The sequence below is a fragment of the Dicentrarchus labrax genome, unplaced genomic scaffold, assembly GCF_905237075.1.
Source record: "Dicentrarchus labrax unplaced genomic scaffold, dlabrax2021, whole genome shotgun sequence".
NCBI lineage: Eukaryota > Metazoa > Chordata > Actinopteri > Moronidae > Dicentrarchus > Dicentrarchus labrax.
This window is the reverse complement of record NW_026136714.1, coordinates 26,243,960-26,256,966: the sequence shown is the minus strand read 5'-3', so window position 1 is coordinate 26,256,966 and position 13,007 is coordinate 26,243,960. Positions and strand designations below refer to the sequence as shown.

The 13,007-nt window shown below is 41.4% G+C and overlaps 1 protein-coding gene across 5 annotated transcripts in view; it reads left to right on the top strand.

Moving 5' to 3' along the window:
* Positions 1-13,007, top strand: part of LOC127375830 (tight junction protein ZO-2) — a 111,883-nt gene that overhangs the window by 86,887 nt on the left and 11,989 nt on the right. For all 5 annotated transcript variants that reach the window (XM_051422149.1, XM_051422152.1, XM_051422150.1 and 2 more), the window contains exons 11-19: positions 2,085-2,235; positions 2,410-2,518; positions 6,063-6,282; positions 7,908-8,092; positions 8,515-8,610; positions 8,721-8,800; positions 11,330-11,540; positions 11,668-11,768; positions 12,303-12,515. In XM_051422149.1, coding sequence (XP_051278109.1) covers positions 2,085-2,235; positions 2,410-2,518; positions 6,063-6,282; positions 7,908-8,092; positions 8,515-8,610; positions 8,721-8,800; positions 11,330-11,540; positions 11,668-11,768; positions 12,303-12,515 — 1,366 coding nt within the window. The remainder of the gene's footprint in view (positions 1-2,084; positions 2,236-2,409; positions 2,519-6,062; positions 6,283-7,907; positions 8,093-8,514; positions 8,611-8,720; positions 8,801-11,329; positions 11,541-11,667; positions 11,769-12,302; positions 12,516-13,007) is intronic.

The following is a 13,007-nucleotide window of genomic DNA, read 5'->3' as shown; positions in this document are numbered from 1 at the left end:
CTGTCTTTTATGTGAAATACATAGGAATGGAAAGAAGGTTACTTTACTAAGAATGTATTGGATGCGTCATGTCTCTGGGAACTGAATGCATCTGAAGCAATTATGATGTGGCTTGGGCCTGACCCGGGATGTTTAGAACAGCAAGTCCTGCAAGAATTGGCTTCAGTTGTGTGTCTCCAATTGGTCCCTTGATCAGTAGCGAAACACAATGCAGTTAGGTGGCCACTGGTTTTCATGACATGGCACATAAATATTAGTTCACAGCAGCATGTAATTATGTCACTTCCAGCACACACCTTTACAGAGTATAAAGGTCAAGTAATTACTGTTATCAGCAGCAGCTGTGTTCACCTTGCTCTGTGTCCCAGTTTCCTACTAGCCACTAACTACTTTCATACCAACAGGCAGAGGTGGAGAAGGTATTCAAAGCCTTTACTTAAAGGACCAGTGTGTAGCATTTAGTGGCATTTTTGGGGTGAAGTTTTAGATTCAACTAACTGAACACCGCTGGCACCTGTATTTAATGACCTGGTATTGAGAACGTGCTGTAAAGTGTGTAGGAGACACTACAGTGGCCATGAAACTTGTGAAAAAGACAGTTTTACAGCCAGTTGCTACATTGTTTGGTTTGTCCATTCTGGGCTACTGTAGAAACATGGCGTTTCAACATGGTGGACTCCATGAAGGAGGACCCGCTCCCTCTGTAGATAAAACGGCTCATTCTAAGGTAGCAAAAACACAATGATTCTTATTTTCACGTATACACTAATGGAAACATACCTATGTGTGGCTCAGAGGTAGAGCGGGTCGTCCACTAATCCTTGAGCAAGATACTGAACCCCAAATTGCTCCCAATCAGTGTATGACTATCTGTAAATGCTTCGTTTCCATTCTGGTGAGCACCTTGCAGGCAGCCACTGCCATCATTGTATGAATGTGTGTGAATGGGGTGAGTGTGGCATATAGTGTACAGCGTATTGAGTGGTCAAAAAGACTAGAAAGGCACTATGTAAGTACAGTCCATTTACCATTTACCTATGAATATTTTATTCCATTTCTGACAATAGATTCTCCTGAATGTTACACACTGGACCTTTTAAGTAAAAGAAGTAAAACTCCTGGATTCAAAATCTTACTTAAAGATGCTTTAAGCAATATTTTCCATCAGCCATCACTGATATAGAGTGTTCAGTAACATGGTCTCCCAGTCTCTCCTTCCTGCAATAAACAGATCATATATTTTCTGGTATCCTGTTCCTACTTTATCCAAATCTAATCAGGAGAGAGAACTCCACAAGGAGGCGGTCCTCAAGGGCAGGCAGCAGGATTTCAGTGTGGCGACATGGGGAGGAGGGAGGGGACTGCTTACTGCAAAAACGGACAGGAAGTTAGCCAAAATACCAATTTCACTTACAGCCCCTTTACATAGACTCCACAGTTGTATTATCAGCAAAATATAATTAAATGACTTAAAGGTCCAGTGTGTAACATTTATGAGGATCTATTGTCAGAAATGGGATATAATATTCATAGGTATGTTTTCATTTTTGTATAATCACCTGAATATAAGAATCATTGTGTTTTGTTACCTTACAATGAGCTGTTTTTATCTACAGAGGGAGCGGGTCCTCTTCTACAGAGTCTGCCTCATTGAACCACCATGTTTCTACAGTAGCCCAGAACAGACAAACTAAACACTGGCTCTAGATAGGGTCTTCCACATTTTTTTCCAAATTTCGCAGCCACCGTAGTTGGAACCGGCAGATGTAGTAATGGGCTTGTAATCTGCGACTACTATGTGGATGGGTAATTAACAAAATAATTGAAAGAAAAACGTAAGTAAACCCAGCCGGAAACACAGACGTACTGAGACCATTACAGCAGTTTTTCAGACACAGACACAATACATACTACCCCATCAAACACTAGGCTTGAGTTGTTTAGCAGATCATTTATGCAATGGGAGGAGAAATATGTGCAACTGATCACACATTCCACTGGACTTCTTAACATTAGTGAGGGCCATATTTGTGTCATGTTTGTGCCCATGTTGTTAATGGCAACATGTATTTCCCCTCCTGCAGGCCAAACACAGTGATGGTGAATTTCCAGAAGGGAGACAGTGTCGGCCTGAGGCTGGCAGGAGGAAATGATGTTGGCATCTTTATTGCTAGTGTTCAAGAGGGCAGTCCTGCTGAGGAAGAGGGTCTGCGCGTCGGAGACCAAATCCTAAAGGTAGCCAGTCCAGACAGAACTTATTTCCTTACTACTATGTGAACATAAAAAAGCTCAGAGAAGCTGAAGTTTAAACTACTATATGAATGTGGGTGTACAGAAAAATATAAGTGTTGTATGTTATTTTAATAACAAACAGTCCTAATTATTTTGCACTTTGTTTGTGTCTTGAAGGTGAACAATGTTGATTTTCAAGGTGTAGTGAGAGAAGAAGCAGTGCTCTTCCTGTTGGAGATTCCTAAAGGGGAAGTGGTCACCATCCTCGCCCAGAGCAAACCTGACGGTAAAACATTCCCTCCTGAAAACAAAAGACACAGAGGCATAGTCAGAGTTAGATTTCTCACATTAATTACACATATATTAAAGAACACAATTAAACCAATAATACAACTTTGATTTATCTATAAAATGAACAGCCTGGCATTCAGTCCAACATTAGGCCAAAACCTTTCTTGTCTATAATTTTGATTATTATGATCTTTAATGAGCATATTCATGCTCCTCAGAAGATGAACCCTTCTTATTTTATGCCCCCTAGAACATTACTATTGTCAACACAACAAAAACAACAGTCCTTACTCGTTTCATTGATTTTTTTTCTGGTAAAGCTCATCAAGACTTACAAACATACAAACAAACATACAAAATACCTATTTTACATCTTCAGGCCAAAATTATCCAACGATATCTCAATTTAATAATTTTATAGATTGCCATAAAGCTTACTGAGCATTCATGCTCCCATCTAGGTTGTTCCTTCTGATTTTTATGACCTTTTACGACCTAATGGTGGTTTGTTCCTTCATTACCATGAACACACACTGTAGTTTATTTTGACTCAATCCCACATACACCTTGCTGCTGCCAAAACATTCACTAGAGTTCCAAATGTGGATTAATCTCTGCTGAAAATAGTCCCCAACAAATGCACTTTTTCCTTCTGTTTTAGTAATATTTGATTAAAGATACAGTGGCTAGTTGTTTTAGGATATTACTAAGCTGTTTATATACTTTTAACTATGTATTTGTGAGGTGTTTTGAAAGATTTACATCTCCAGTAGGAAACAGTGGGCTTGGGGGTGAGAGCCACATACCGAATAGGGAAGTCAGAAGGTATTTAGTGACAGACTAACACACTGTTGGTTTGTGGCTTTTTATGGGCTTTTTGACAATCAGAAAAACACAGAATAACATCTCCTATCTTTCAAGTGCAGCATATTTGCATGTCTTAGCCTGAGCCTGTACTAAATGATTCAGCAGTGATGGAATGTGCTGTGACTTGAAATGTTAGAATGATGGAGCAGTTTTAAGTGATGAAGTTGTAGGCTTATCAGCAACTTGTGGAGTATACCAGAACATGGTGTACTTTTACCACAATGCCCTGCCAGCTGTCACACTCGCACCCCAGGACCATTGTCTCTTTCTCCCCCCATCTCTCTTTCTCTCTCTGATGTTTCCATTTAATGAGGGAGGTACCAGCTTGGTCCCCCAAGGGTTTTAGACCAGATCAGGCTAGTTTTGGTTCAACCAACCGTGACACACATGGACCCACACAGATCCGCTCAAGAACACATCGGATGAGAGAGAGCAACACAAACCGTGTTATGTAATGAGCACATTGGCCCCTTGAGCTTGTGGCTCTGAAAAAAAGGGCTTTGCCATTTTTGTTGGAAAAATCTATTTATGAAGCAAAACACATCACACAACGAAGCAGAGCACTGACCTGACATGAACACTGTATGACTCCTGTTGAGAGGACATTTAAGGTATCAGAGAGCTGGCAGGTCCTCACATAAAAATAGTAGTGGTTGAGATTAGAAAGGTCAGGGTGGTAACTGTATGGTTTGATATGTATAGGAAAGAATATTGGCAGATTTTCAGGTTAGATTTAAGTAATACCACTAAATCTACAAATGATCTGCCCAAGGGGAAGCACTCACTGTAAAAAAAGAAAATAGGACCCAGGACAGTACCGTGGGGCACACCCATTGACAGTAAATATACAGTATAGTGGACAGAGCATCCAGGTCTGTGAAGTAATGCCAATGCAAAGTGTCTTAAACATGCATTTTATGAAATGGCCAGCAGGTGACAGCAAAAAAAAGTTATAAAGTATGGAGTTTTATGGAAAGATGATGCTATTTCTCACTTTAGCTTGGTAAACTGTTTCCTAATGAGTTTATGGTCATAATCGCTAGTTTCAAGTCTTCTTCCATGCTGCATGATGTTCCTTTTAGTAAATTATGGTGATGGACATTCACAGAACATTTGTTCAATCAGGCTGATGTTTATTGCTACAACTGGTGTTTAAATGAAGAATTATTTGCCAAAATACTTTTTAGAGAATTGTTAAAACATGTCTGATAGCACAACAATACACAATTGTACAACAATACACTACTCACATGACTTTGGTTGTCTTTGAAGGTTCTGAAGGAGCACTCAGATAGAATAAGGTTATACAAGGGGAACCCTTTGTTTTATATATTATTATTAGTGTGAGTGTGTTATTAAAGCTGAATGTGAATCCACAGTGTGTATGAAGCCCTGTATTCGCTGCCAGCCAGCCTTGGCAGCAGTGGACTGTAGCCAGTATGACTGTTGCCTCTGTTGGTCCTTTTGGGTCAGTGCTTTGTCGGACTACACATATCAAATCAGGAAGCCTCACAAGAGCCTGGAGCAGGCTGTAAAGTATATTTCCATGCAACAGTCAGACAAATATGTGCATTTTGTTTTGATTTTGCAAATAAGACTGGAAATTTTAGCTTGGAAGTTCATTCTTGACCTTTGAGAACAGTGCATGTTACAACATAATCTACACTGTAACTTCTAGGTACTAGTTCTTTTGAGCTTTCTGCTGCACCTAATGGTCTTTATGTGAACATGAACAGGAAAAAGCTCAGTTGTCATCACATAAACCTTAAGTGTGGAACATTGGTAACATGAAGACAAGTAATCATAAATAGGGAGAGATAGTAAAGGAGGATACCGACATCTGAAATTATGAGGAAATAGTGCATTTGTGGGCTAATCAGGAATAATCAGTATCAATAAATAAAATAAATGTTCAGTCAATATTTAGAACAAAGTGGAGTAAAAAAAAGGGAACAGGGGCAGGTTCAACAATGGGGCTCTATGGCACAAAGAGGAAAATATATCAAGCTTCAATAGATACACAATACTTATAATAAGATACATTCTTTGTTAGTTTGGCTGTGCACATGGCATTTGATGACAATAGGAAAAATATCTAATGTCACTAGTATCACTGTCTCTATCACAGTAAATAAAAAAACATAAAGACAGTGATTGCTTCACTGTAGTCTCCTATTCAGTCACAAGAGAAGGTGAACCTTCCCATCTTTATCACAAAGTAAATGAAAAAATGTAAACACAGTTATAATTATAAAACACAAGTACAATACAGCCAGTCTATTGTCGTGGTGCTACAGTATCAGTGGGAGAAATCCAACAACTATGGTGGGACTCCCATTAACTCTTGCATTAAGTACAATATAGCTGCTTTGTTTAATTTAGGCAGACCACCCCAAAAGGGGGTGTATTAATAGGTTTAGACAAGTGGAATAATGTAATTTCACTTGCACCCAGAGTATTTTTTTTATGTGTACTTTGATCTTTTATGTTTTAATAAGTGCATGCCATGGTCTGACATAGCTGCTTCAGGCTGCCAGCAGTCCAGCAGTATCAGACAAAAATATGATAATCTCATTCTAATATTTTACTGCTCTTCTGCTGCCTCCCCTCTTCTCTTCCTCACTGTTTTTAATGGCTTTTTTTCTTTTTCCCTCACTTTTTTGGCTTTCTAGTCTATAATGATATCTTGGTATCGGGGCGTGGAGACTCTTTCTTCATCCGGACACACTTTGAGTATGAGAAGGAGACTCCTCAGAGCCTGGCATTCAGCCGTGGGGACATCTTCAAGGTGGTGGACACCCTGTATGACGGCAAGCTCGGCAACTGGCTGGCAATACGTGTTGGCAAGGAAAAGCAGCTGCTGGAGAAGGGCATCATCCCCAACAAGAGCAGGTAGGGCCATCAGCTGGTCCTGTGTTAGGGGGCCCATGAAGGCGTGTCCGTCAGAAGACTGATTTGCAGTGTGGTCCAGATGGGGTCCTTGGTCTGGACTTGGAGTTCTAGAATATATTAATGAGTATAAAATAATGAATTATCACCTCACATGCAGTGGAAATGATTCTCAACCCAGTGTTCGGATAAAAATAAATTTCAGCCCCACTGCCAGTACATTTGCAGATAGTGTGAAAGATAAGCAGGTGACAGTTACAATGTTTTCTTGATCTCTATCAAAATTCTCTGGGACTGCAGTAAAGGAACTTAAATGGCTCGGATCTCTGACAAACCTGGTAAGCTTTCAGACAGTGGATCAGATAGGCCTGTTCTGGCCACAGGCCAGCTGCTGGTTATCTTAAAAGACCAGATGTCACATCAGACGTATGTCCAGCCAACCATTATTCCCCTCATCCTTTCACCTCCTCTCTTATCTTTTCCTCTACCACCACTCTCCCGTTTTATCCAGCCTCTTTTTAAATGTCTTATCATTCTCTTCTCTGTCCTCACTGTCATCAGACTGCTCTTCTTCCTCCACATTATGCATGCTGTTTTGTTCCACTTGTCCTCTGAATCACTCATTAGCATTGCCATTTCAATGGCACAAAATGAGGAAGAAAGATGCACAGCACTGCTGCACTCCAGTTACATTACACTAATTGGCCCAAGAGGGTTACTGTAATTACAGGTCCACAGCCCAGAGGCTGAGTAAATCACTGGTGTGAGACAGCATGTGTCCCAGTTGTACGCTTTAGTATGATTCTTGTGTGTTTTGAGTGTACCATACATTCACACTGTGGGGAAATTAGAGTGTTCTTTAAAATGCCTGCAAGCAGAATTTGTTCAAGCAGTGGCGAAGTAAGATAAAGGCTTTCCAACCGCCTGCCGAGCATGCCTCCCATGGTCCATATAATATCAGAAACTCTACCTCCCAACTTGGATTTGAGATGGGTGGACTGAAATGCCTTACCGATTGTGATCAGGAACCAGGTGATGCAAGCTAACCCTAACACAGAACCACTGACCATGGACCATTTTCTGGGCTGCCCACTTCTAAAACAGTCATACACAAAACCTTGTAGAATACAGCAACAAAGCAAAACACTGTGGAAGATATACTGTATTTTGTGTGTGGACACACTAAGCAATGGTATTGAAATAGTTCCAATTTCCAAGACACACTGTCTTTGAGCTTGGACCACACTAGAGTATATTTTTGTCTTTTGAGATGGTCACTGTATTTATCAAAATAGTTAAACTAATCGATTAATCCAATAATCATTGCAGCTCTACTTGGGCCTGAGTTTGGCAGTGATCCTCAGCTGAAAAAAACCAGGATGAATCGAATACTTCACATGCTGGTCAATAGTGACACCATTATTTCGGATCTGTGTTAGGTCTTATACTTAATTATATTTGTCTAGTTTAAAGATAAATATGCAAAATCAAACTGGCACATCCAGATATTCAGACAGTTCAGATCTGCATGTACAGTCTGGTGCTCTACATGTCTCACAAGTGGTTTTACACATGAACATGCACATGAAGAATGGATGGATTAGTGACAGGTGTATTTATCTTGATAGAGCGGAGCAGATGGCCAGCGTCCAGAGCTCCCATAAAGTGGTTGCGGGCGATCGAGCCGACTTCTGGCGGTTGCGAGGCCAACGTTCTCTGAAGAGGAAGGACCTGAGGAAGAGCAGAGAAAACCTGAGCAGTCAGACCCTGGCCACCCGCTTCCCAGCGTACGAACGAGTGGTGCTCCGGGAAGGTGGGTGGAGTGCCTGCTTTGGATTGATTCTCTATGTCTCACCTGAAAGCTGGTGTTTGTTAACATGATAAGGGTTTAGAAAGTATGAATTGTGTTCTTGCTGAGTTAAGATTTTTGTTCTGGACTGAGAAAGACAAATGAGTCTGACTTTGTTTGAAGTGTAGACACACTCTGGGGGCTATGAAACAGTAAAAAATGAATCAGAGCAAAATATTTTGTGATATGATTTTTTAAATTCAAGTACTGATATTAACATCAGCCTCAAAAATCTGGTCAGGTTCCGTTTAAGTTGTTTGACTTTCGGTAGAACAGACTTGAAATCGTATCAGTGTGTGTATTTTGATGTCCACAGGTTACAGTATGTAAATGCTGTAAATGTTATAAACTGTGAGCAGCATTGTAACCACAGTGTGTCATTGCAGCTGGTTTCCGGCGTCCTGTTGTGCTGTTCGGCGCCATCGCTGATGCTGCTAACGAGAAACTGGCCTCTGAGATGCCCGACCTGTTTGTTATTGCCAGTGAGTGTGTGCCAGCCTCTCTCTGTTCGTGTGTTTGAAAGTCTTCCTTCCTGAGTAGATGTCCTAGTATTGCTTCTGACCTTTCCATGATTTCTGTGTTATTATGTTAGAAACCGAGCCGAAAGATGCCGGCTCTGAGAAGTCCTCAGGAGTGGTTCGATTGAACACCATCCGACAAATCATCGAGCAGGTACCCACACACACACTCACAAACTGTCAATCTATGTCATGTCATGTAGATTTAAAGGATTTTGTCCACCAAATACTTGCGGTATATGGTCTATTTGAGATCAAGATCTTTTTATAAGAGAGACTTGAGAACAAAGGAACATGCAGGAATTTGGTGCTATTTGGTCAGGCTGATGAAGTCCACCATTATGTTATCAACATTAAGAGACGGATTGTTGTCTTTGCACCAGGCCACTAGCTGTTCAACCTTCTCCCGGTATGATTGTCGCTGATTACACCCACCACTGCTGTGTCATCAGCAAATATTTAAAAATATGGTTTGAGCTGGATTTGGCTGAACAGCCATGGGTCAGCAGAGAAAACAGCAGCAGACCAAGCACACAGCCCTGGGGGGCACCCAGCATGATGGCTCCAGGTGGGACAGGGTACTGTGGAGTACTAATGATATGCCGCTATCTGAGGACTGGAAGCACTTTGTGATAACAGAGGTCAGTGGGACAGTGTGGTAGTCGTTGGGGCAGGGTACAGCTGATTCATGGTCATTTATGTTGTTCAGTCCTGTAGATTTTCTAGGTTTCGCTTTGGCTAGAGTCCCAGGTTTTCCTCCCGGCATGTTATCCGCAGCTTCAAAGCGGGCATGGAAATATTTCAACCTGTCAGGAAGGGAGGCATCACTGACATCGGCCTGTGGTGTGGTTTTATAGCCAGTTATGACCTGCATGCCCTGTCACAGAAAGGACTATGGATTTTTTGGTGCGTTGGCCTGTTTTCATCTCTGATGGTTTGGGAGAGATCAGCTCTTGCTGACCTGAGAGCTGCCTCATCCCCTGATCTGAAGGGATCATCTCTTGTTAAACAACATTTAATTTATTAGCATACCAAAAAAACTATAAAAATGTATCAGCCTGGGTAGTTACATCATCATCATTTGATTTCTCTCTTCATTCCATTATATCCACCAACTATCTCTTCAGAGGTAATTATTTCCAACGTTTTAGCTATAATCTCTGTTGTTGACTTACCTGTTTGGTCATGATGGCGTTGTTTAAAGGTAATATAAGACTGACAACATTAACATGAGAGCAGACAACTATATGCTATGTAAAGATATAGTGGAGTCATGGGGTCCTGAGCAGAGAATGATTGAGCCCTTTTCACACATATTTTCACATCTAACTCTGTGAATTAAGGGTTTATTTTTACCAAACCAGTTGGTGGTTGTTGGAAAAGTTGTTCTGTTGCTAGGCGGTCAATAACAAAAGACGAAGTTTGAAGTAGCGTGGTATCATGGGAGTTGTTGTCTTTACCACCATTACTGTCATTGCAGTCAGCCTCTCCCGGTTAGGAAGACCCTCCTGGGGGGGCTGCAAGTCGAGCTGCTGCTTACGTTAGCTCAGCTTGTTTCTCTGACTTAGAAAGCACCACAAACTGGATAAAAAGACAATGTATGACAGCTTCTGGATATGACAGAAGCTGACCATTGACAGGCGACCGGTGAAACGCAGCATTACCTGAATAAAATGACAGATTTCTCTGAGTTTGAACATTGTTGGAAACATTTGGAAAATGGAAGTATACAACTCGACTACATATAGAACATAGCTGTGGATTGAAGCTACAGTTATAGGATAACAGCAAATGCTCAAATGTTACAGAATTACAAGTAAAGAAGAGTTGTGAAGATTATGACTTGACTAAGTAATTATACTTATACAGTAATATCCATCTAGAGTTTAGCCATTAGCCACTATAAACTGCTGGTTATATCAGACCCAGTAAGGCTGCAGCAGCATGTTGGTGCTTTGAATTCAGTGTTTTATTTGTATGAGGATGGTCAGAAGTTTACCTGTTGATGGTTAACATTACATAATCTGTCTGTGGAGAATTCCTGTTGTAATATATGCTGTGGTAAAGGCTTTATGCCAAATCACAGTGGCAGATTTCTCAGGAAATTAGTTGTAAATAAGATCACCAAAACTATAAAGACATAGTTACTTTTTTATTACTTTTTTATTTTTCTACTATTTTCTACTATTTTTCTTTTTCTATACTAATTTTCTCCGCCTACATATTGGGTAAAACAAACCTTTTTTCAATTATTATGGTTTATTGACTTATATAAAGTTTTAGCTTAGGTTGTACAGATTTTAAGGAATTTGAATCATATCATGAATCATTTATCACAATAAGCAAAAATGTAGACACTGGCAGACCATTTCTTTTTTGAACAAGGTCTTTTTATTTTAGATTTTCACAATATGCAAAATACAAACATAATACAAACATTAACTAATCCCTAGTCACCACCCCCACCCTCCCACTCACCAGACCTGTACCGCGCAATCAAAGACAGTCATTCTGCGTACTTGTTAAGGTGAGTCATGTAAATAAATATAGCAGGGACAGAAAGAACACATGTGACAATACAAGTAAGAGGTTCACATGTATTGCAGGGTTACCTGGCGGACCATTTCTATTGCAGAGTTCAAAACAATGTTTGCCATTTGTCCCTGTTCCTCACGCCACACAGGACAAGCACGCCCTGCTGGATGTGACGCCCAAGGCAGTGGACACCCTGAACTACACCCAGTGGTACCCCATTGTCATCTTCTTCAACCCAGACAGCAAGCACGGCATCAAGGCCATGAGGCAGAGGATCGCCCCCAACTCCAACCGCAGCGCCCGCAAACTCTACGAACAGGCCGTCAAACTGAGGAAGACCTGCTCTCACTTATTCACTGGTACAGTCAAAAACACACGCAGAGATTCAGTCTGCTGTGCTATGCTATGCGCAGTGGTACCGCAGTAGATGTATATTTGCTGTGATTTGAATGTTGTATGCTGAGGTTGGATGGTTTTCTCGTCCAGCCACCATTGATCTGAACTCAGCCAACGACGCCTGGTACGGCAGCGTCAAAGACTCCATCAGAGAGCAGCAGATGCAGGCTGTCTGGGTTTCTGACGGCAAGGTAAATACACACACACACACACACACAACACATACACACACATTGATTTCACAGGCTTCCCCTACGTAGTCAGTAACCCCCATGTGTAGAGCATCTTTCACATTATAGGAATGTTTCTGCTATTTTGTCCAATCATATCGATCATAACAGCAAACTGCATCCTCTGAAATGATCATACACAAGAGTTCAACATAAACTGAACATTATAACAGTCAGTGAAGGAGGATTTATTGTATTAGACTGCATTAGTTTCAGCTAACTAATAAACTGTCTACTGTATTATATAGTTTGCTCCTCTGTAGTTTGGTAGTCTATAGTGGACTAACCTCCCTTCTATCTTCCTGACACCTTCATAGCAGCCACTTGTGTGTGCGCGTGCTCTGAGCATGCTCACTGTATGTCTTCCTACTTCCTGCCAGTAGTGCTCTACAGCTCGGCTCTGTTTGTCTTTCCTTCTTCTCTCTTGTTCTTGTGCTATCCGTCTGTCCATCCTTCCTGCCTGTACACCCAAGATCCACCATGTGTCTCTTCTAGCTGGAGGGAGTAGAGAGTGATGGACTGGACTGCCAGGACGTGGAGCGCCTGTCCTTCCTGTCCGCCGACTACCTCAGCATGGACAGCCGACTGACGTCTGACCTGGACGACACCGCAGACGAGGCCGGGGCATACACCGACAACGAGCCCGATGCAGAGATGATGCACATCTCCGCCATCAGCCGCTCATCTGAACCTGTCACGGCTGAGGAGGTCAGAGTCTAACACACACACACACTCACACACAAAAAACTTCCATACAGCTAGTGTGTAATAAAATCAGTTTACTCAGTGAGTGAACTCCATGCTGCTCACTGTACTACTGTGCAGCAGCAGCAGCCTCTGACCATGAAAATGTCTTTTATCACAAGCTGTTTTACTGAGATAATGTTTAATTGACAGTTCATTAATATATTTTATTGACCGCTGGGCAGTAGTGGGAAGTAATTTACCGGCATGGTAAACAAGAGAGATGGAAAAAAAGCACTGCCAACATTTGAGGCAGTCATAAAGTCTGTCCCATATGGTCTGTGTCCATTCCTCCATTATTTATATTCCTTTAGTCCACTGATCAAAAAAATACTTTCATTAAAATTAATCAGAGTTGTGAATATTGTCATGTCCGTTGCTCACTGTCTGTATGCTGGCTGCCATAAAACCATTCAAGTGTCATGGTGGCGGCACAGTAGAAAAGAGTACAACCTG